Consider the following 23,336-nt stretch of genomic DNA (forward strand, 5'->3'; position numbering starts at 1 on the left):
GCATGGAGAAAGGGATAGAAGTTACACCCCAGGCTGTTAACACTGGATATCTCAGGAGACAGGGCGGGAAATGAAAAGGAGATTGGTGAGATCATGTTTTTCTTTATGTATCTTTGAGAGCTTTACTGGTTGAAGTGAATATAGGTTTCTTTTATAAGTTTGGAATGCAACTTAACCAAAGCAGTTTAAAAGTAGTTTAGAACTAAATTACGAAGAGTCAAGTGTTACATGTGGCAGCGGGAAATCACTGAAGATTTGGGGGCAAAGGAATGATGGGATCAAGAAAATTAACCTGGCAGGAGGATGTATAATACATTAGAGGCAAGAGAGGCTGAGGATACACAGAATAATTAGAAGGTTTTTGCAGTAGCAGCTCAGCCAGAAGCTAATAAAGGACTGAACTATGATAGCAATAATGTGTGAAGTGAGGAAAAGGGGGCCCAGGCTACAGCCTGGGGACACACACGGGTGGATGTTAGGAGTGATCATGAGGGGGGTGTCTCCATTACATTCTGTCAACCAACACATCTTGCACTTTGAAAATCAGAATAAATGGCTGGAAAACCATAGTTTTTTTTCTTCTCCAACATCCTTGAGCATTGACTTGTTTGATATTTACACTATATGACTCAAAATAATCATTATTTTTCCATAAGATTTGTGTTATCTCCCTTATTAAATGGAGAAAACATCTCGGGATGTGAGACAATAAAGAATACTTACTGGTAGCCCCCCAAAATGAAATGAACCCCCAAAGTTATTCATTCAGCACAGTTGATGGTACTTATGAATGCCCTTTTCTTATTCATTCCTTGAACTGAACAGCCCCAGTCTCTGACCCCTGGGAGTTACCATCCAGTGAAGAGGAGAGGAAATGCTGTGTGGTAAGTGCTCTGAGAGAGGGTTATATGGAAGCCCTAACCCAGTACCAGGGGGGGAGTGTACAGGAAAATGGTATGTAAGCTGAGACCTAAAGGCAAAGGAGCAGTGAGCCAGGTTTGAAGGACAGAAGGTCATTCCAGATAGAAGGAAAAGCATTAGCAAGGTCCTGAGGTGGGAAGTTGTATGGCACATTTGAGTAACCAAAAGGCAGCATGGATGGCCGGAGCTCAGGACAAGGGGCAGCAGGAGACAGACAAAGGCAGAAGGGGGAGCTGAGGCAAATTAAAACCTCAGAGACTTGACAGTCATGGGTTCATCTTGATTCTAAGAACAATGTGAACCCAGAAGCAAAAGCAGAGGAGAAACACGATCTCAATATGCTTTTGTTGTTGTTGTTGTTGTTGTTTAATATCACTCTGGCTTCTGAAGGGCTGAAGGGCTATGAGGAAACAAGCCAGGGTGTTCAGTGGTCCAGTTTCCCCATCAGGCTGGGAGCTGCCCAGGAGTTGAGTTAAGCCCAGCCCCATTCATACCTTTCTCCTCCTCTGTGTGGGTCCCCCTCTTGCTCAGCAAGGCCTCAGTTGCAGATGGATGCAGTTAACAGGCCAGGGAACACACGAATAAGGTAAGTAAAAGCCCAGCAAGATTCCCCCAGAGTGATGGGTTGGGATGCTGGGGATCTGAAGAAAAGAAGGGATGAGGATATGGATGAGGATATGGGAGTGAGGCAAGGCCTATTGCTCCTCTTCATGCCTCAATTTCTTTATCTATAAAACAGGGTATTCATGGTACTTACCTCAGAGAGTTGCTGTTCTTAGCGTCTGGCACAAAGCAAACGTTCAAACAGTGTTAGCTTTTGTTTTTGACCTTCCTGAAAGACAGGTGGGACCCTAGGGCACGGATCTGTATTCCCTGCTGTCAGAGGGGCAACTGATTGGATCCTGGAGAATGTTTGAGAACCCCCTTGTCCAGGCAGGTCTCAGGACTACCAAAAGACCAAAGTTTGACAAAGTCTTACCTGAGCGTTTGGGCCAAGGTATGTGCTTGTGTTCCTATGATTTAAAAAATCCTTAGATACAACCCTGGGTGGGGAAAAGAAGCTGCCCACTGCCCTCCTGCGAGACCCGGGTTGTACGACAACGCCTCGGGTCCCAGCCTGAGACCCAGGGGCCCAGCCGGCGGGGATGGAGCCTGGCGAGCTGGGGGCGGGCCGGCGCCGTGGAGGGGCGGGACCGGCGCTGCAGCCCGCGGTCCCGCCCACGGCGGAAGTGCCGCCGGGCCTGCCCCTCCCTCCCGAGGCAGGTTCTCCTCGCCCTTCCCCCGCCTCGCTCTTCCCCGCGCAATTCGGCTCCTAGAGCCGAATTGTTGGGCCAGGGCCTCAACACCAGTCCGAAGAGGAGGCCCCGGGTCTGAGTATCTGGCTGTCTCGGGTAATGCTCTCAGTCCCTCCCACTCCCCCGCCCTCGCTTCCATTCCTGCGTTACCGGCGCGGCAGCAGGCGCCGCGGGGGACCGCACAGGTAAAGACTCGGCTAGTGAGGGCGCAGGTGTGGACGGGCAGTGGAGAGGCTGATGGCACGTGCCCGGCTTTTTTCCAAAGCGACTGTATTGACAGTGGGGTTCGGAGAGGGCGGGCGCAGACCCCAGGAGCGCAGCACAGCACTGGGGAGGCAGAGGGGGCGGGACTGAAGCCCCCAGAGCTTGGGGGCCGGGTCATTCGTGTCCCCGCGTCTTGCGCAGGCTCCGTCGTGCACGAGAGGTGGTGAGCTGGTTGGGTGGGGGGCGGTTCGAGGCCGCGGCACCGGACGGTATTCCCCACCAGCTCCTCGAGGTGACTGGGGTCTGACAGTCGCTCCGCCCGGGCGCGCAGTCTCAGGTTTGCAGAATGAAAATCAATAAAACCGATGCAATGGCAACGAACACGAAACACGTTGGGTTGTTATTATTTGAGTTTGTTAAATTCTTTTTCTTTTTCTTTTTTTTACTTCCTTCTCGGAAAAGGTGGCTCTGATCAGAGCCTCGGAGACGGACGCAAAATGCCGCCTGGTCTCCCGACAGTGGGTGGGACCCCCAAACCGCGCAAACTTCCCCGAGCGGCTGTGAGGGGTCCGGCGGCGGGAGGGGAGCCCCCGGTGCGCTGGGCTGCCGGATACGGCTTTCCTCCGTGCCTCATTGTCCGCACTTTAGGGCGCTGGTCCCCCCTTTCCATTCACCTTTCCCCAGTTCATCACCCCCACGCCCCGGGGGCCGCGCCTCCTCCCCTCCCCCGAGCTCTCCCCGGCGCTTTAAATAATGATATTTGCATGCAGGGAGCGATTCATAAATATGTCAGGGCCGGTGAAATATAGGCAACATTTCAAACTTTCTATTTAAAAAACATGAATTATGGCCGCGGAAAATGTGTTCCCATTTAAAGGCGATACGAAGTATTTGGTGTCTCGTCCCCGGGCCCATCCATCACGCAGACAATAAAGAGAGTTTTTCGCCCTGACACCCGCGATTTATGGGCGCCCTTCTCTGCCCTCATCACTCACCCGCCGCGGCCGGCCCGGCGACAGGCCCCGTGGAGAGACCGGCGGCCGCACCCCCCCAGCCCCGCGCGCGCATTTTGCGCCCTCGTCAGCCCCCCAAGACCACCGCTCCCGAGGGGAAGCTCTTGCTCTGGGAGGCCGGCGGTGATGGTCTGGGCAACCGAGTGGGAGCCGGAACCACACTCATCCTCTCACCTCCGCGCAAGCCTGTATCAAGGCTGGGTTGAGCGGGCCGACAAGCGGCCTTGCGGGCCGGCTCTGCGTCCGGGCCTCGCCCGCCAAGCGCGGCACCGCGCGGGGAAGTTTGCAGGGCAGGCAGCGGGAGGTTATTTACGTGCGGTTTCGAGGTGAGGGGAGAGGGCTGCGCAGGGGGCTCTCCAGGGGGCTCCTTCTGCCCGGGGCAAAAGGCGAGTTGGTCCCAAGCTTTCTTGAGCCCGGCTGGGCGCACGCTTCTGGGTAAAGCTTTTTCTGCAACTTTTACAAAGCCGCCTCCTCCCTGGTGCGATTCCCACAATCACATCCTGGGAGTCCGCGGCACCTTGGAAACTATTTTTACGGACAGAGGCCGAGAAGTGGGCGAGAAATAAGGAAGGGGAGGCGCCTGCCCTCGCGTTTCGCCGCGGACCAAGCTCAGACACCCGGTGCCCTCTTCGCCCACCGCCCCACTTTGCGCGCGCTGTCCTCTCAAAGGTATCACCGAATCTCTGCTGCAAACGTGCTTCGTAGAAAGTTCGAGCTTCATCTGCCGTGGAATTTGCTTTCAGTTTTCGCCCCGGACGGACTCGGCCCGGCGGGTTCCCGAAGCACAGGCAGAGGCGGGCGACTGCCAGGCACTGCCGGGCAGCGAGAGGCTGCTCGGCCTGAGCGCGCTGATAGTCCAGCCTCCCTCGGAGTCCAGACCTGCCGCCTTATGAGCACGAGGAGCCATCTCGCGTCCCGTGCTGGGCCGATGCGTCTCCGTACACGGGAACCGGGAGCCGTTTCCTGCTGGACGAATGCGAGCTGGATTTATTCGGATACAGACAGCGCAACCCGCAGCCAGAGAAATTATGTCGATTCTAAAAATGACAAGGTTGAATTTATTAGATTAAGATTCATGTGTAAGTGCAGGGAGATGAAAATTATACAAAGAGCTCCACGTCCAGTGTGAACGGAAGATTGCTTCCGGCTTCAAGGGCATGTAACATAACATCTGAATATTTAGATATGTAGAGGGATATAAAATATTATTAAATTCTTGGTGTGTGCACATATAGTTAAGTTGGAAAAATTCTAGAGCAAGTGTCATTTTACAGCCCCTGCTTGGGTGTATCTGGGCTCGAGATAGTACTTATGTCCAAATAACTACCCAGCAAATATATCCTATAGCCAGAGTGAGTTCCACATCGTTGAGGTGTGCGGTATGTGTACCTCTTTAAATATCCGCGGCGTGGCATAGTGAAATAAATACATTTAAGAAAAGCAGGCGCGCAGATAATTAAGCCACTGCAACGCTACAATATTTCTGGGTAAGGAAATAACTATTCCTACTAGGTCGGCTGTGGAAAATGCACATAAATGGGGGGCTTTCGGGACTGCGTGGTAGGGGCCACGGGTTCTGCAGCTCCAGGCGCCGAGCACTCTGAGGTGGGCTCTATTCCATATCTGCTGCCTCGGACCCTGGTGTGACTACTGGGAGAGGCTCGGCCCCGACAGCCAACACTGCTGGGCCTTGGGGGTTCTCCCCCATACACACATTGAGAGGGAGACTTTCCGAGGCGCTGAACTCAGCATTTAGGGTACTAAGGCCTGAGATCCTGCGGGCAGCCGCTCCCCCTCAGACACTTCAACCACCCCTCAATCCCGGCTCCACCAGGCCAGAGCGGTGACCATTTGGGCCTATCGGTTTGGAGCAAGAGCGCAGAAAAGGATGGATCGCGCTTGATTCCGAAGCATCCCAAAGCTCAAAGCCGGAGGCCACCGGGAAGAAGGCCACGATTTCACACCCGTGAGGAATCCAGGCCCCACCCGGGCCTCCGAACATCAGTTGAGGCTATAGAAGCAGTTATCTGGGTGTATTTACTTATGAAATGTTAGGCACCCCTCACATACTCAGTGCCGAGGCCCAGATGTCTCCCCCGCGTATTTGCAAAGCCCAGGCAACGCCACCAGCTAGGTCAGTGACATTGCAGCTGTGAAATTCCAAGACCAAATACTAATTCCAGAATAGGGAGCTTGCGACCGTCCACCCATCTCACTGTCCTGGTCTCTCTTTTTTTCTCACTCCTCCAAACGCACCCAACCCTTAAACAGGCGTACAGCTTCTGAGAGCCCCTGCGTGGGGAGAAATTAGGAAGGACTTGGTCCTAAGTTCCTGGGAATTGCACACACTCCTGAGGCAGCGCTGCCGCAGAGAAGTAACCCGGGCCCTGAGAATGCCCTGTTCAGCGGTGTGGTTGCGCTGAAGTGGTATATACGGTATACTGAGAGAAGGGAGAGAGAATAGGAAATATTCCCTGCCTAGTAGGAAAAGTATAAATGAATAGGGGGGAAAGGAAAAAAACGGGTAGGGGGCCAAGAAGGAAGCGGGAGAGGAAACAAAAACGAGTAGCGGGGGTGGGGAAGAACCAGGGGAAGCGAGCCGAGACGAGTGCAGGCCTTGGCGAGGCCCGGGGACCAGGCCACGCTGTGGTCCTGGCAAGCCTGGTACCCCCACCCCGCCCCGGGTCCCAGAAGAGGCGAGGGCCGCCCGGCACCGTCCCCCACCAGCCCATCGAATCTGGGTCCGGCTCCCAGTCCGGAGGGGCGGGCCTGGGTGCAGCGGCCTCCGCTCGCCCTTTCTCTCCCAGCTCCCAGGGGACCACGAGGCGGGGCGGGAGGGAGGGAGGGGGTGCCCCAAGGGGCGCGCGCCAGTCCGGGACTGTTTGGGCGCTCTGGGCCAGGCTTTCCAGCTCGCCGGGCCTGACCTGTCAGGCGGATTATCTTCGAGGGAGATTAATAGGGGAGGCGGGCTGCAATAATAATCGTTTTGTTTGATGTGACAACTCTGATAGGCGTTGATTTACTTACAAACTGATAGGCTTTTAATTGAGCGCCTCCGCCGAGCCCGAGATGAAAGGGAAGCGGCGGTGAAAGGCGGCCCGCCTGCCCTCCGGCCTCAATACTGATTAGCCATCTCGACAGTGAATAGTTCAAGGCATTTTCAAACTTTTTTCCTCAGCTCTCTCCCCTTCCTTCTCCTCCCACCCCCTCCTCAAGTATCTGCCATGCCCACTCCTTTTTTAGAGAAAACAAATCATTCCCATTGTGTGCAAATAAAATCCGCAGGACATCCAGGCCAATCGCCGCTGGGGGCTGGCGGCATTAGACCTAGGAATTAATAACTCCCTTACCCCCACGGCCTGCGCGGCCTCCGGGGATTTGGCCTCCCCCTCGAGATGGGCAGGCTCGGACGCTGGCGCCTACCGAAAACCCCGGGCGCGCAGACCCCTAGGCGCCCCCGTGTGCTCGGACCTTCGGAGTCGGATTTTGTGAAGAGCGAATGCACGCGGACTGAGACCCACGCCCGCGCTACAACGCGCAGGCCCGCGAACGTGTGCGACCACACCGCGGCACGCCCATTCCGGGGGACGCGGGGGCCACTCTCTGGTTCCCCCAGCCGCCGGGCGTAAAAAGAAAGCTGCTGGAATTACAGGAGAGGGAATGGACTGAGTCTGGAGACTGCAGGGCGAGGGGTAGGGAGGGACGCCCGCGGTCACCTGCATCTCTGGCCGCCGCCCCCAGCATTCAGTGTCCGGGCCTCACCGGGAGGCCGCGGCGACACGGGGCCCATGGCTGGGAGATCTACAGTTGATCTGGGCCAACAACCGACAACCATGCACCCAGTGACACAGACATACACCAACAGACCCGCAGGATAGAGGCGGCCTCACAGTGTCTGCCCTGCAGAGACAGCTTAGAACCGTCCCGTCCTCAGAAATGGGCACCTGGGACTCGCTCCCCAAAGATTATTCGGACAACCTTCGCAACCTCGTTTGTGGCCTCGCCACCGTCTCACGGACTCACCTTCCTCCGTTGTCGCACAGGCAGACACTCCAAAGCCCCTTGAATTTAGGTGTGTTATTACACCTAAACACACACTCAGATACACCGACAAACTCCCCATATACACAGCGCCTCACTCCCCTCTTCTCCAAATTATCTTTAGACAAGTTACCATCTCATGAAGTTTACCAACCTAAGGAATCAAGGGATAAGATTAAAACGCATAAAAAGAATGCCTACGAGAAAATTCTAAAACTCACCCCCAGAAAGTTCTCGGTACCTGTTCGGAGTGGGAGACAGAGACAAAAATGAGGGAGAGAGGAATGGGGTGGTGAGAGAGGAGAGGGCGAGCACGCCGAGGGCAGGTCCCAAACCCGACTTCCGCGCCTACGGGGCTCAGGGCCGGCTGAGCACGGGTGGAAACTGGGTCTCCAGGCCCGGCCCCCGCCCCCGCGCGGGTACAGACTGGCTCCAGGCTCCCCAGCGCTCCCAGCACCACCATTTATCAAAAGGACTTGACAACAAAAGAAGAGCCGGGGCGGAAAAGTGGGGGAGGGGATATTCAAAGTATTCCAAGTCCTTCCGACGAAGGGGATGTGTCCTCCTCTCACCCGCTTCCAGTTTCTGCGAGTTTTTGGAGGTGACTCCAGAACTCGCTCCCAAAGCCCTGACAACTCACACAGCGGCACAGGCATTCATACACACTTCTGCGCTCAGATCCAGGTACACGGAGGCACGCACAGCGCCTCCCCTCTTCCTTCCAAACAGCCAGAGTGACGGTGCAAATCGAGGGGAACGCGGCAGTCCCGCTCCGCTTCCCTGGAAGAGCCGGTGTTCCCACAGGCAGCTGCACCCCCCCCTCTCTCTCTCTCACTCCTTCTCTCCGCTCTACCCGCGCCGGTCAGTCCCGGCTCGGCGTTCCGATAAATTCGAGCGAGCAGCCCGGAGTAACCCCGGCTACCAAGACTGCGGGGATGGCGCGGGGTGAGGGAGGGTGGAGAGGGGGCCTGAGTGAGGGTGGAACGTTATCTCGTGCAAGGACCCATGGTCAGGCCTCTTCTTCCCAGTCTCTCAGCCCTAGCCACGATGGGGGGGCGGGTGTCAAAGAATTGAGGCGGGGTTACCCCACAATTGACCTCCAGGACTCAAGGTTACATTGGTGGTGTGGCTCTTAGAAAGAAGTCTCCGAGTTTGGAGTCGGGTCACCACGGAGGGCGGGGTCCGCGGCAGGCTGGCAGCGTGACGACTGCACACTACACGCCCTGAAGGGACTACCCTGGCGGGGGTGGGGGGAGTAGAGGGGACGACTCTCCCGTGTTAGACGTCGCCACCGCCCGTCTCGGATACCCTGTGCTGCCCGGAACTCCGCGGCCCCAAAGGACCGGAATTCCCCAGAGGTGGAAGGTTGTACCTCTCTCTCCGATATTGAGAGGAGCGAGGCGCACACCCCAGGCCAGCGCACCCCTCTCAGCGCCCTGGGCGCACCTGCGCACTTTACTCTCACTATTCATTTTCCTGACACTGAGCGCCTCTTTCTCCTCTTTCATTCTTTTTCTTAGAGCCCCTGCCTCTCATCCCAGGAGGCTGCTCCTCTTTCCCCCTCCTCCAGTTCCCCCTCAGTCTCTTCCTTCCTCTCCGTCTTTCTCTCCCTCTCTCTTTTTGCCTTCAAGTCGCACCCGCCTTGTAATCAGCAACAAAAGCTGACATAAATCACCGTCGGATTGACAAGAGCTGACAAATAACTGATTGATTGCGGTCGAGGAACATTGACAATTGATGGAGGGGTGGAGATGCCCAAAGAACGGGGCGGGGGGGTGGGTAGAAGAGAGGGTAGCAGGGGAGAGTAAGAATGGAGGGGGGCTGAGTGTGAAACAGAGGAAACATGTGACCCCCGCTCCTGCCCCAATCTGCGCATCCCCGGGCGTCACGTGGCCGGGAAGGGCGGGGAGCCTAGCACACGAAGCAGAGACAGGCCTCCACCGCCTCCGCTGCCCACCCAGCTTCTGGTTTCTCCGCCGCCGAATCTCGAGAAATCAAAGCGGGCGGGCGGACTTCCTCCAACACCCGCTCCCCACCTTTCCTTACCCAGGCGGCCGCACCGCAAGAGACTTCAATTACCACTGAGGAGGAGGAGGAGAGAATATTTGGTGTGCGGGCCCCCTGTGCGGCCCTGGAGTTGACAGTCCGGCTGTTGTCCAGACTCCCGCCAGTGCTCCTTCTGAACACCCCCAAACTGTTCCTCACACACACACCCTCCTGCAAAAGAAGGTTTCAGTTTATTCCCCAGCTGGGGAAAGGACGGACGACGAGGAAGAAAAAAGAGGGAGGAGGCAGACAGCAAACGTAGAATAAATGTCCACCTCGTCCTCCGAGCGAAATCAGGGGAGGGGAAACGCAGGGGGAGCGGCGAAGAGCGAGCTGCCCATTAAAACCAGCGCTGAGAGTCCTGGCGGCGGCGGCGGCGGCGGCGGCGGCGCGGGACGCGTCACATCCCCTTGACCCTCCAATCACCTCGGGCTCCCATTTGATTGGAAGGCGGCAAAGGCTTTAATCTCCCCCTCGGTGCAGCTGCTTTTGAAGTGAGTTTCCTCGCCAGAGCCCAGGCTGGACAGGCAGCGGCTCACATCGCGGAGAGCAGCGCAGGCGCTAGCGCCCGGCCGCGAGTGCGCAGCGCAGGGGCACAGCCCGAGGCGGACGCCGCGAGCCACCCGGCACCCCCGCAGTCGGGCCGGCTCCTCCCGCTCGGCCACGGCTCCGCTGCGGGCCACCCAGGATTATTCGCTTCTGGCTCCAGGCGCCGAGAAGGCGCTCTGGGCGCCCGTGATCGCCGCGCCAGCTCCTCCTCCTCCTGCTGCTGCTCGTGCTCCCCCGGCGAGCGCGCAGCCCCGAGCCCGCCCCGCGCCTCCAGGAGCCCTCCCCCCGCTGCTCCCATGCGCGCGGGTGGGTCATGAGCACAGCGCCCTCGCTTTCTGCCTTAAGAAGCAGTAAGCACAGCGGCAGCGGCGGCGGCAGCGGCAGCGGCGGCGGCAGCGGCAGCGGCAGCGCGGACCCTGCCTGGACCAGCGCGCTCTCTGGAAATAGCTCCGGCTCCGGCTCCGGCCCCGGCCCCGGCCCCGGCCCCGGCTCGTCCCCGGCCGGCAGCACCAAGCCTTTTGTGCACGCCGTGCCCCCCTCTGACCCTCTCCGCCAGGCTAACCGCTTGCCCATCAAGGTGCTGAAGATGCTGACGGCACGGACTGGCCACATTTTGCACCCCGAGTACCTGCAGCCCCTGCCTTCCACTCCCGTCAGCCCCATAGAGGTAAGGACCCTATCCCTGGATCGCGCTGGGACCACCACCCTGGCTGCCCCTTCACAGGATTTCTTTCTCTCGGGATCGGGGTGGGGGGAATGGAAGGGGGTGTCGGAGTGATTCAGCTCCGGGATGAGAGGAGAAGATAGTGCTCCCGCACCTTAAAACTAGGGCGGAAAGAGGGGAGGAGGTAGAATGAGGTGAGAATGCTAGAAGGCAAGGCAGCCGAAACTTGTTTCTCCCTTTGGTGTTAAAGCGCCTACCCCGACCCAGGTCCGCTCATTCTCAGCCTGGAAGATAGGAGCCCGGGAGCCCAAAATACGGTTCCAAAGTCCCAGTCCTCCGGTTCTCCAGAAGCTGGTGTTTGTACACAGCCTCTAAGGCTCCAACCACCCGAGCCCTTACTCGAATTAGGGGTGTGTGTGGGTGCGTGGGGTTACAGTTCTGGGTCAAAGAGTCAGAAACCAAAACATTTTGCAATTTTCAAGAATACATTATCGCTTAGAGAGGACAGGAAAGATCGTGATGGCGGGCGGGGCGGGGAGTGCTGTGGCCTTTCTCAAGAGCGAGAATGTGTGTGTAGAAGGGGTGTCGCCTAGAATTGCGCCTTGGGTCTGGGAGGATCTTTGCGGGTCTTGGCGGAGGTGCGTTTGAAACCTAGAAGCCAGGATTCTAAAGGGTTTCCCCTTTTTTCTTTGTGCCCCCCCCACGTCTGATTCCCCGCAGCTTGATGCCAAGAAGAGCCCGCTGGCGCTGTTGGCCCAAACATGCTCTCAGATCGGGAAGCCCGACCCCTCGCCCTCGTCCAAACTCTCCTCGGTCGCCTCCAACGGGGGAGGCGCGGGCGGTGCCGGCGGCGGCGCCGGGGGCGACAAGGACGCAAAGTCGGGCCCGCTCAAGATGAGCGACATCGGCGTGGAGGACAAGTCGAGTTTCAAGCCGTACTCCAAACCCGGCTCGGATAAGAAGGAGCCGGGAGGCGGCGGCGGCGGAGGCGGGGGCGGCGGGGGCGGCGGCGGGGGGGTTTCGGCGGAGAAGTCAGGATTCCGGGTACCGAGCGCCACCTGCCAGCCATTCACGCCCAGGACAGGCAGCCCAAGCTCCAGCGCCTCGGCCTGCTCGCCAGGAGGCATGCTGCCTTCGGCCGGGGGCGGCCCGGAGGGCAAGGACGACAAGAAGGACCCCGAGGCGGGCGGCGGCGGTGGCGGCAGCAAGGGCTCCGGGGGCGCCTCGGCCGAAGGGGGACCCACGGGGTTGGCGCACGGCCGGATTAGCTGTGGCGGCGGGATTAATGTGGACGTGAACCAGCACCCAGATGGGGGCCCCGGGGGCAAGGCTCTAGGCTCGGACTGCGGCGGCTCATCGGGCTCCGGCTCCGGCCCCAGCGCGCCCACCTCCTCCTCCGTGTTGGGCTCTGGGCTGGTGGCGCCCGTGTCGCCCTACAAGCCGGGCCAGACAGTGTTCCCTCTGCCTCCCGCGGGCATGACCTACCCAGGCAGCCTGGCTGGGGCCTACGCCGGCTACCCGCCCCAGTTCCTGCCACACGGGGTGGCGCTCGACCCCACCAAGCCGGGCAGCCTGGTGGGGGCGCAGCTGGCGGCGGCCGCGGCGGGCTCTCTGGGCTGCAGTAAGCCCGCCGGCTCGAGCCCCTTGGCCGGAGCGTCGCCGCCGTCCGTGATGACAGCCAGTTTGTGCCGGGACCCGTACTGCCTCAGCTACCACTGCGCCAGCCACCTGGCGGGGGCGGCGGCAGCCAGCGCGTCGTGCGCTCACGATCCAGCCGCGGCGGCTGCGGCTCTCAAGTCCGGATACCCGCTGGTGTACCCCACGCACCCTCTGCACGGCGTGCACTCATCGCTAACCGCTGCCGCGGCTGCCGGCGCCACACCGCCCTCTCTGGCCGGCCACCCCCTCTACCCCTACGGCTTCATGCTCCCTAACGACCCGCTCCCCCACATCTGCAACTGGGTGTCGGCCAACGGGCCTTGCGACAAGCGCTTCGCTACGTCTGAAGAGCTGCTGAGCCACTTGCGGACCCATACGGCCTTCCCCGGGACAGACAAACTGCTGTCGGGCTACCCCAGCTCTTCGTCTCTGGCCAGCGCCGCAGCGGCCGCCATGGCTTGCCACATGCACATCCCCACGTCGGGCGCCCCGGGCAGCCCCGGGACGCTGGCGCTGCGCAGCCCTCACCACGCGCTGGGACTCAGCAGCCGCTACCACCCCTACTCCAAGAGCCCGCTCCCCACGCCCGGCGCGCCCGTGCCCGTGCCCGCCGCCACCGGACCCTACTACTCCCCCTACGCCCTCTACGGACAGAGACTGACCACGGCCTCCGCGCTGGGGTACCAGTGAGGACGGTCGGGAGGGCTGTCGAGGGAAAGAAAAGAACTGGGGGGTGGGGAAGAGCCGAGGGAGGGGCGGGAACAGGGCAGAGGCTACTGTCACCCGCGCGTGGGGAGCACCCGGGCCAGAAAAGGAAAAAATATATATATACCGTATCTATCTACCCGAAACAGCGACCGAGACCCGGTGGGAAACTCACTCCCCTTTTCCCCACCTCTCATCTCCCCACCCAAACTTTATAAAAGTTGAAAAAATATCATTTGACTTTTTATAGAAAAAGAAGGAAAAAATAATTGAGAAAGTGTTCATCGGAGGACTGCATCGGTGGACACTGGTATTTATTTATGTTAGCTCCAAGCGGACCCGTGGTTCAAAAGTGCATTACTTAGTTTGAGCTCCGTAGGTAAAAAGGAAGAGGGGGAAAAAATTAAAACTTGAGGGTAAAAATGTGGAAAACAAACCCTCCAGTCCCTTGTAGATTATAAATAAATACAAAACCGCCACAGAACTAGAGGTCTTCTCTTTAATGTTACTTTAAAATTGCTATGATTGTATCGTACGTTCTTATTTAATGTCTGATTGAAACAAATTTACCTGCATGTTTGTTACAAAAAATGAAAAAAAAAACAAAACAAGTCACAATTTGTCAGCTCTGATTTCAAATTGCAATTATTTTTAAGGTGTATACCATCGAAAGAGAATGGATATTTTTTTGTATGTAGTCTGGAAGAAAAAAAAAAAAGGAAAAACAATTCTATTCCAAAACCTCATTTGCCTTATTTTGTTCTTTAAAAGGAACACTTAACTATTTTTAATTTTTAAGTCCACCCGCTGAGAAGGGGACAAGTAAGGTTTACGTCATGTACTAAAATAATAGACAATGTATCGCTTTAAAGATTAAAATTCCGTATATTTGATGTATTAAAAGGTTTTACTTCTTCTTATTATCTTTTTTTATTTTTGGTTAAAGAGAAAGAAGAGCATGGCAGTTTTGGCCTCAGTGGGTTCCCTGGGCCTCATGGCTACTCGTTCTTCCCAGGACCGTGGCCGCATTTCCGATTGTTTGGTTGTGATTTTCAGGAAGAGGCAAAGGCTTCAGACGGGCTGGCCAGTCGTGGGGTTGGCCTTGGGGAAAATATTTTTAAAGGAGATTTCACAATTTGGAAAGATAGTGTCCTTAGCTATCGCTAATTTCGTTTTTAATATTTCTCCCAGCAGCTGGTTTGTTAAAAGTGAAAGAAAAGAAAAGGATTTTTAAATTTTTCCCTACTGAGATTTTCGGGAGTTTGGGTTTCGTTTTGTGCAGAGAGCGGCGCAGGTCGGGACTCGCCCGCTCGGCCTCGGCCCGGAGGAGATGCCGCTACCCGCTGTCCCTCTCTTGGCTTTCCAAGCGTCCCCCGTTCCGGGCGGGCAGCCGGGACCGATTGTGGGTCGGAGGGCGCTTGGGAACCTGTTTCCCAGGCCTGGGGAGGAGAGCGCGCAGGAGCCCTCTTGTCCCTAGGGGGAAAATGAGTTCGCTTTCCTTTTCTTCTTCTGGCTGCGGAGGGCCAAAGGCGGCCACCAGCCGACCCGCTCCAGACACCACCCTCCCCCCGGGGCTGCTTCCTCTCTCCGGAGTCGGGACCCGCGTCAGGCCGGCGCCGCGGCTGCTTTTCCGCATCCCGATTTCTCTGCAGTCTGCGCTTTATCCCAGTCTGCGCCGCAGGAGAGCGCGCCCGGGCCCGGGACCCGGAAGCCCCTTCCAGTTCGGCCCCGCGAGGGTCCTGGCGCCCATTGTCGCCCTCGCTGGGGCGACCAGGTGGACGCCGACGGCCGTTCAGGGTTGTGAGCTCAGCTCCGCCAAGGCGCGGCGGGACTCTCCGTCCGGGCGCGGATCCCCGCGGGGCGCACCGCTCCCTTCTCCCCAGCTTGAGCGGCAGGACGGAGCTGCCTGAAGCGCCCATGGAACCAGGCAGAGAAGATGTCTAATCTTTTGGGGAGGCGGGGGCGGATGTCCAAGGCCCACCCCCACCCCCCACCCGCGATCACACACACACACACACACACACACACACACACACACACACACACTCATACTCCAGGCCCGGGCGCAAGTCCTGGTCTCTGGCTGTTTGGGCGCTCGCCCCGCCGGGTCCGCGGGAGTTCTGGGTCCAGAGCTCGCCTTTTCTGGGATCCTGGAGTCGCGGCGCTGAGCGCGCGCCCCGAACTCTTCTCTCCCCAGGGTCAGGCCGTTCTGGGTTCTCCGAGCCACCGGTCTCCCTCGGCGTCAAGCTCCCCCTGCTGCCTCGGGAAGCTCACCGCCGCGCAGAGGCCGCCCTCGGCCTCAGACTTCGGTCAGTCAACCGCGCGGCCCCCGCCGCCATTTGCTCGAGGGTTGGTGACTCTGAGATTTTTACACCCTCCTCCCAGCGTCAGCCTCACGCCTGCGGGACCTGTTCCCGGGTTGAACGCAAAGCAGGCCCGGCGACCTCCGGGACGCCGCGGGGAGCTCCTAGGCCTCCTCCTGGAGAGGACTTGGTAGAGGAAGACAGGCTTCGCGTCGCCTACCCGGAGGGGGCAGCCTCCCGCGCCTCCGAGCCGCCTGCCCGCACTGCACCCGGGACGACGCCGTCTTGCTCCTACTCTGGTACGGCTAAGAGAGGCTGGGCTGGGCCCAGCTGGGTCTAGCTTACTGAGAACCACGGCCGATGGAGCGACTTGTCACCCGCAGGCTCTCGGACAGACACCCCCCCCCCAATGGGATGGGAGGACATTCGAGGAGGTGGTGCGGCCCGAGTCCCGAGGACCTCAGTGCCCACGGCTTGTGACATGAAAACCAGGCCCTTGCTCACCCCTCACCAGCACCAGCCCCACGCCCCTGGCCACTCCGGGCCATACGCTTTGCTCTCCTTTGCCTCGAGTCTTCGGGCAGGGCCACCACACCTTGCCCGCCGGGACCCACTTGGGAGGGAAGGACCTAGAAATTCCCCAGCCCTGGAATTTCAGGTCTGGGACCGGCACGGAGACGAACTGGGCACGCTCGTGCCTTCACGCCCAGTCTCGATATTTTATTAACAAAAATCAAACCCAAAACGCCTTGAAATTTTCATGAGACCTCCTTCCCGGAAAATCTCCTCAGAGGCAGCAAAATTCTGGAGCTGGGGGCCGGAGGTTGGGGGAAGAAAGCGTTCCCCGACGTGTGAGACGGAGCTGAGTCACCCCCGGCGCCGGGTTAGTGAGGAGAGGGTGCCAGTGTATGCTGCAGGTCCAGACCAGGCGCGACCCCGCTCGGGGAAACAGACGCCCCATCCTCGCTCCGCGCCCCCGGCTCTCCCGCTGTCTCTTGAACTGCCGCGGGATCCTCCGCCGGCCCGCTGCCACCGAAGCCCGAGCGGAGCGCGGCGTGTCCGCCAGGCGGCGATGCGGAGTCCAGCGGAGCGGGCAAGAGACCCGGAACCCTGGCCAGCGCGCGGGACGCCGGCTGGGTGGTCAGCCCGAGACCCCACGCCTCCACCTTCGCACGGTTTTCGAAGCGGTGTCCCGGAGCTCCCTCCTGGTAGTTCCTTGCTCCTCTCCTTCTGCGAACCATGTCCCCCGCGCTTCTCCACCTGCACTAGCTTCTGCTGTTGTGTTCCCCGTGCTCTCTTTTTCTACCCCAGAGGAGTTAGCCCACATGTCAAGGGCCCCTCCCCATCCCGGGGAGCTCCCACCGACCTCATCAAGGCTCCGACAGGTCACTTTGTCTGTCATAGTGAGTGATCCCCAGACATTCATGCATTCATTCATTCTCATTCTCTGATTATTTCCTACGACCTACCCCTTGCCAAGGGCTGCCCATCTCTTTACTCACCCCTGACACAGATGGAGAAACTGAGGCTAAGTCCTGGAAGCCAGTGGCAAGGCCAACAGAGAAAGCCCAAGCTTCTCCCTCCATTCAAGCCCCGCCCCAAACTGTACCTCTGGCAGTGACACTGAGTGACCCTGGTGTCTCTGTGCTGAGTGGTCTTTAAGCAATAAGGAAAGGCAGATGAAAAAGCCTTCTAGGTGATGAACTCCCTGTGCTTTGGAAAACGTGTAAAAGTTGCCCAGAAGGTGAGGCCTGTCCCTGCGAGGCCATCTGATGGCCTCTTCTGCACATATTGCCTTATGGTTCCTCATCTATAATACTATGGCTAGAGGCCTGGTGGTGCTCAGAGTGACTGCAAAGCTGCAGGCTGACCTGCTCATTCTGTTAGGCCCAACCCATAATATCCTGTATTATCCATTTAAACCTCACAACAATTCCATGAGGTTGTTAGAAGCTTTACCCCTGTTTTACAGATGAGAAAACTGAGGCTCAGCAGGGGAAGGATACTAGCTTGAGGTTACACATCTAGTGAGTGATGAAGTCTCTGCAGAGATTCTCACTTTGGCTGCTCTCACTTGAGGCAATTTTAAAGCATAACAATGCCTGGGAGGCAGAGATTCTGATTCAGCTGGGAGAGAGTGTGGTGGACATAACTGTTTTCTTTTTCTTTTAAGTTCTCAGCGTTGTTATTATTATTTTACTTTTTATCATGGAGATTTTCAAACATACACAAAGGTAGAGGGAATGGTATACTAGACACCCACAAACCCATCACCCAGCCGCAACAGTTATCAGCTCATGACCAATCTTGAGAGAGTGCACAGCAAAACTGGGATGTGAACTCATGTCTATCAGACCCAGAGCCCCAGCACTTCACCCTACCCTGTGCTGGAGATCCCCCAAAGTCCTGGGGGCATTGATCTCCCTCTGCCCAGTGTGACCCTGGGGTTTGCCCAGGGGGTGTCTGGGCTGCAGAAAGACTCTTGAGCCCCTGGTGAAGCAGCAGCGCCTGATGGGACACCCACAGCACAAGGGGCGTTCTGAGAGAACAGCTTAAAGCCACATGGTACAGTGCAAAGAGCACAAATTTGGGGTCAGGCTGGTCTAAATCGAACTCTAGCTCCACCACTGGCTCAACACTATGATTCAGTTTATCTGGGCCTCAGTTTTCTCATCTGTAAAATGGAGATATGGATACCCACCTAAGAGGGTTGTTGTGAGGTTCAAATGAAATCATTAGCGTGAAAATTCCCAACCTACTGTCTGGCCCATACTGGCTCTTAGTAAAGACAGATTTCTTTCCTTCTTCTCTTCCCAAAGTATTGTTTCATTATGACCAGCCCCCTTGCTCAAGAACTAACTGTGGCTCCCTGTGGTTCACTGGTTCAAATTCTCAGTCTACTATCTGGCCATCAGAGTGCCTATAACCATGGTTCATCTTCTGACCTGGCCTCTCTTTGCCTGTTCTACCTTGTGTCTCACCAGTCTTCACAGTCCAGACCCTCTTCCAGCCAGCTAGCCCCCCAACATCTTGGTTGATTATGCTTATCATACACTTCTTCCCTGGAATGCCTTCCTCCTTCCCCATCCTTCAGAACTTTCTCAAGACTCATTTTCAGGAAGCCCTCCAGGTTTCTCTCTCTCTCTCTCTCTCTCTCTCACACACACACACACACACACACACACACACACACACACACACACTTTCCCTCACTTCGCATTCCCTCAGAACTTAATGCAATGGCAGAGGGTAGACATATAAAGGCCACTGGACTAGGGATGAGGACCGCAGGGTTTTAGTGGTGCCTCTTCATAGTTGTGTGACCATGGACAAGCCACTTATGGCTTCTGTGAAACTTGTCTCCAAAACTGTTATTTGTCTACACACACCATGGGCAGCACATTTACCAACACTAATAACATTAATAAGCAGCATGCATTTCACGCGTACTTCCAGGCACTCATCTAGTCCTATTACTACTACTATACTACTATCCTCCTTTTACAGGTGAAGAAACTGAGGACTAGAGAGAAGTCACATGTCTGTGCTCCAGCACTGGAGTCCTTAACCACTGTACTCCACTGTGCTAGTCCCTGTGCCTGGAATCTTTGCCCTCTACCTTATTTTCCTAAGTACCAGCAACTCAAAACTCCTGCTTCAAATCTCTGGCCAGTGTCACCTCCTCCGGGAAGCCCCCCAGGTCCTTCCCATTGGATCCAATGCCCTTCTCTTTGCTCCTGTAGCATCTGTCCATCCCATCATACTCTCTTTACATTTTCCTCCCAGCCTGGACTCTGAGGCACTGGGGAGGAGGGACTGTCTCCTATACCTATTCCTAGTCCTGGCAGCTAGCTTGGTACCTGGAACCTAGTAGATGTTCAATAAGTGTTGGAGAGAAGGAGGGAAAGGGAAGGAAAGTGGCGGGGCGGGGCGGTGGGGAAGGAAGAGGAAAACAAAAGACAGAAGGGAGGAAATATGCAAAAGAATTGGGCCCTCTTGGACAGGATGATTCTTCCAAAGAGAAGAGGAGGAGAAGTAGCAGTGGGCTTAGAGGAACTTTGGATGTCTTTGCCCCTGGCACAAAACGAGGCCTGGCGAGCTTCCATGCATCAGTTAGAAATTGCATTTGCTGACGATAACAAAGACCCTTAAAGAGTGGCTTAAAGAAGATAAACGTTCTCTTCTCTCAGTCTGGAGGTGGATGGTCCAGGCTAAGAATGGCCTTCGGTCATCAGGCACCCAGGGTCCTCTGCCTTCCTCTGTGCCAGCCCAACCAGGAAGCTTTCATCCTCACATCGTCTCTGAGTCCAAAATGGCTGCTGGAGTTCTGCTACCATCACCTCATACCAGACAACAGGAAGGAGGAGTGAAAAGAGGTAAAAGGGTCCCTCCCTTTTAATGAGTCTTTCTGGAATCCACAGACAACTCCTCAGCTTATACCTCATTGGGCAGAACCTAGTCACATGGCCACGCTTAGCTGCAAGGGAGGCTGGGAAATGTAATGTTTAGCTGGGCACACTGCTGCCTCAAATCAGTGTTCTGAATCAACTCAGGGGAGCAAGAAGGGTGGGAGTTGGGGTAGGACATTAGCAGACTCCTCTGCAATCCGCAGAAGGGGTTACCCAGAACTGGAGTCAGGAGAGAGCTCTCTTGTTGGTGGCCTTCCAGAGGGTCACTGGTTGGTGTCTTGCACCGCTAAACCACAGATTCTTGTTGATAAAGTGAGCAGGGGTGGCACTTGATAAGTCCTCAAAAGTTGTCATTCTTGTTCCTCTTAGGTGCCTGGAGTCGTATACTGCAATGATTTAGAGTGGGATTTGTCAAAAATTAATTTTTATGCCTATAAAGATCTTTGGTTAGGGACCTGTTCATTTTCGCCATGCAACCCACACACAGCACCAAGCCAGGAAGAAGGGACCGATCGTCTTTGAAAAAAGAACAACGAAAATAAAATCTCATGGGATGAAAGGGAGTAGCATTGTAAACCTACCTCCCACCCCCTTCCATGTTATCGGAAAAAAACTGAATACAGCCTCCAACTCAAAACAGAGGCAGACCAATGCTAAATCAACTTTGCACTAACCTTACCTTAAGTAATTACAAGGTAACTACAAGAAAGGTAAAGATACAAGACACAACCAAAAAGAACACAAACGTTATCACTGAATCATAGCGACCCTCGAGTGAGTTCTAATCATGCCTCCATACACCCACACCGGCGCTTGGGACACACCTATGCCGGGTCCTGGGGAGTGGAGGCAGCAGGGGGGTGCAGGGGGGGCAGATTCGGAAAAGGGAAGACTTAGGGAGACTCCTAAGACTGAAAGGGGTAAGGAGAAAGCAGGAACAGGGAATCCATGAATGTGAGCAGTTTGGTTGCCCTGTTGCTGGAAGCTTCCTCGGCCTTAGGTCTCAAAAAGGGAGAGAGATTTCAGAGTTCTCGGCTGACTTCTTTGCATGTCTCTCTGTGTCTCTGCCATTTTTCTTTCACACACTTTATAAACAACTCTCCCCCACATCCTCCAGGGGTGATTCCTATGGTGTGGGAATTCTATACCTTCCACATCACTAGTTCTTAAGCCTTTTGTGGGTTGAGGGGAAGGATGCAGAGACCACAGCCTTTTTTTTTTTTTTGGAGAATCCAATAGATAAAAGCAATGGCCCATATACTCAACATTGGAAAAACAATTTCAGGGGGTTCATGGGCCTGCAGATTTTAAATCCTTGATATTGAAGGAAATCCAAGATTTTAAATATAAAAAGAGCATGCCCTTGGGAAACACCCTGAGGGACTCTGGGTTTTCCTTTCTAAATTTTTCTGACCATGGCTACATTCCAACTACTCTGTGTGATTAACTGTAACAAATAACATTTATGTCAACCTACTACAGGCCAGTGTTAAGCTGTGCAACCTTCACAATAACTCTATGAAGTGGGCACTATCACTGGCCCCACTTTATGGAGGAGGAAACTGAGGCACAGAGAGGTAAAATGATTTGCCCAAGACCACACAGCTAGGAAGTGGCAGAGCTGGGATTGTGTTATAGGCTGCTGGACTCCAGGGCCATTATTTTTGTGCTTTTCACCACTGCATAGTGGCCTTTACCTCTCTGTACACTGAAGCCACACAAACCTACCTAACCCTAATGCAGGTGTCAGGCCCCACCTAGAAGTGTGTTGGAATCAGCTCATACTGGCTCACAAGAGCCAACTGTGCACATCTCTTCCCAACTCGTCATTCTGTGATGTTATGGTGATAGCTTGAAATCAGCCATGGTGGGAGTATTTACACCACAGCGACTGGCAAACACTCTAAGTGAAGGCTTTCCCCCCACCAGAGAGCTGTTTATTAAGCATTTACCAGCACACCACCGGACCCACTTATTCTAGTCCCACTCAAATAGCTGCAACCTGCACATCCAGCAGCCCGGGCCCCGAGTCCGTGGGAAGCAAGGATCTTCCTCCCAGGCAGTGAGGAGGATTTAGATGTGGTCTGCTGCCCCCAGGCTTAGTGTAGGGATAATCAGGGAGAATGTAGCCTCCTCTCTGACCCCACTATATGCAGGCTGTCTTCCAGCTGCCCTCAGCACCTTCCCTGTCCTAGAACCCAGGCTTGGTCAGCTGGGATCCAGATCCTTTACACCATTCTGGCAGCCCACCTGATGTGAGGGCCCTTGGCCTCCTAGAAGCCTCAGCAGCCTGCTCCTCTATGCCCCTGCCATTGGACCCTTAGCTACTGATGTCAGCCAGATCTGGTTTAACCCTTTCCCTTTGGGGTTAGTCACAGGCATCAGGCCCCTCCCTCCAGCCCCACTAGATACCAGCCCCACTCCCTCTCCACCTTCTGGGAGCACCCAGCAAACTGCCCAGCTGGGACCAAGACAGTTGTGACAATGCACATTCTCTGACTTTTGTCCATAGGGAAATCCCATCCAACAGCAAGGATTCCAGTGGGCTAGGCCTAGGGTGGAGCCTTCCCTGGTGCCCTCTCACCAAGCAGAATCTCGGACCATAGGAAAGAAATGGATTATTATGATTATTATCATTTAGTGAGCCTTCTCCTTGTGCCAAGAGCTTTATATTTCTTTATATTATCTCTTTTAATCCCTACAAGATCTCTAGGAGATAAGTACTATATTAATCTCATGTTCAAAAAGAGAAAATTAAGATTCAGAGAGGTTAGGTAACATGCCTGAAGTCACACAGCTAACAAGTGGTGAGCTGAAGGCCAGAACTGTCTCACTTAAAGCCCCATGCCTTAAAACCTGTGTACTTCAACTGACAGGTACTGCTCTCAGAGCTGACAGAAAGTCCAGAGTGGCTTCATTCTCCAGCCCCCAGGGAAATATGGGAAAGGCAGCCCCTCTTGCCTCCCTTGGGGTTCCCTGGGGAAGTCCCCAAGAGGAGAGGAAAGACAACCTTGGTCACCTGTGGCAAAGCTACTGCCCAGTCCGAGCTGTGCTCCTCCAAACATAGAAAGTGAGCGTTCAGTGGCAAGCACGTCATGAGTACCTGCTGCATACACAGCTTTCTCTTAGGCATGGAGGTAGTGGGAAGACGACTAGGACATGGTGTCTGCCCTCAAATAACTTACTGTCCAGTCTACTGGGTCACAGAAAAGTTGCTGCCTTAAGGCGTGTGATAAGGGCTATCATCACTGGAGGCACAGGATTAATTCCGACAGGAGGATGCTGAAATCATGGGGGAAGAGGCAGCACTTGATCTGGGCTTGGACAGTGAATAGGCATTTCATGGCTGGAAAATGGGGGATTGGGGAAACCAGGAGGAGGGACGAGCAGGGTCACGGGCATGGAGGCAGGACGGCCCATGAGGGCGTTTGGTAGGGAAGCAGCTGTGGCAGGGGGAGTGGGTGGGAATGTGATAGGCACAGATGTGGCGTCCTGTTCTTCACTAAGCAATGGGGAGCCATCAGAGG

General features: G+C 55.9%; 1 protein-coding gene and 3 long non-coding RNA genes across 5 annotated transcripts; 2 read left to right on the top strand and 2 right to left on the bottom strand.

The window, feature by feature from the left end:
• Positions 1 to 1,421: 1,421 nt before the first annotated feature.
• On the bottom strand, positions 1,422 to 2,097 carry LOC114485469 (uncharacterized). The gene is made up of 3 exons (XR_003678893.1): positions 1,901 to 2,097; positions 1,679 to 1,703; positions 1,422 to 1,562 (listed from the first exon to the last, which is right to left on the bottom strand). It is a non-coding gene; the product is annotated as an uncharacterized lncRNA (long non-coding RNA).
• A 989-nt stretch (positions 2,098 to 3,086) lies between these two features.
• LOC114485468 (uncharacterized) lies at positions 3,087 to 8,257 on the bottom strand. 2 transcript variants are annotated; one of them, XR_003678892.1, is made up of 3 exons: positions 8,141 to 8,257; positions 7,457 to 7,628; positions 3,087 to 4,470 (listed from the first exon to the last, which is right to left on the bottom strand). It is a non-coding gene; the product is annotated as an uncharacterized lncRNA (long non-coding RNA). The 2 variants fall into 2 exon arrangements; XR_003678891.1 differs by having other exon boundaries at positions 8,115 to 8,257.
• A 1,999-nt stretch (positions 8,258 to 10,256) lies between these two features.
• Positions 10,257 to 14,013, top strand: ZNF503 (zinc finger protein 503). Its single transcript, XM_024132111.3, has 2 exons — positions 10,257 to 10,736; positions 11,454 to 14,013. Exons 1-2 carry the CDS (start codon positions 10,383 to 10,385, stop codon positions 13,080 to 13,082), a joined length of 1,983 nt encoding a protein of 660 aa, XP_023987879.1. The 5' UTR covers positions 10,257 to 10,382; the 3' UTR covers positions 13,083 to 14,013.
• Positions 14,014 to 15,158: 1,145 nt separating this feature from the next.
• On the top strand, positions 15,159 to 20,638 carry LOC114485467 (uncharacterized). Its single transcript, XR_008616857.1, has 3 exons — positions 15,159 to 15,699; positions 19,591 to 19,776; positions 20,179 to 20,638. It is a non-coding gene; the product is annotated as an uncharacterized lncRNA (long non-coding RNA).
• Positions 20,639 to 23,336: the final 2,698 nt, after the last annotated feature.

This window comes from Physeter macrocephalus, unplaced genomic scaffold (genome assembly GCF_002837175.3).
Source record: "Physeter macrocephalus isolate SW-GA unplaced genomic scaffold, ASM283717v5 random_1367, whole genome shotgun sequence".
Lineage (NCBI taxonomy): Eukaryota > Metazoa > Chordata > Mammalia > Artiodactyla > Physeteridae > Physeter > Physeter macrocephalus.

Coding starts and splice junctions, on each gene's coding strand:
- ZNF503 (XM_024132111.3), top strand. CDS start 10,383: ATGAGCACAGCGCCCTCGCTTTCTGCCTTAAGAAGCAGTAAGCACAGC. Junction 10,737..11,453: donor CTCCCGTCAGCCCCATAGAG/GTAAGGACCCTA, acceptor GATTCCCCGCAG/CTTGATGCCAAGAAGAGCCC.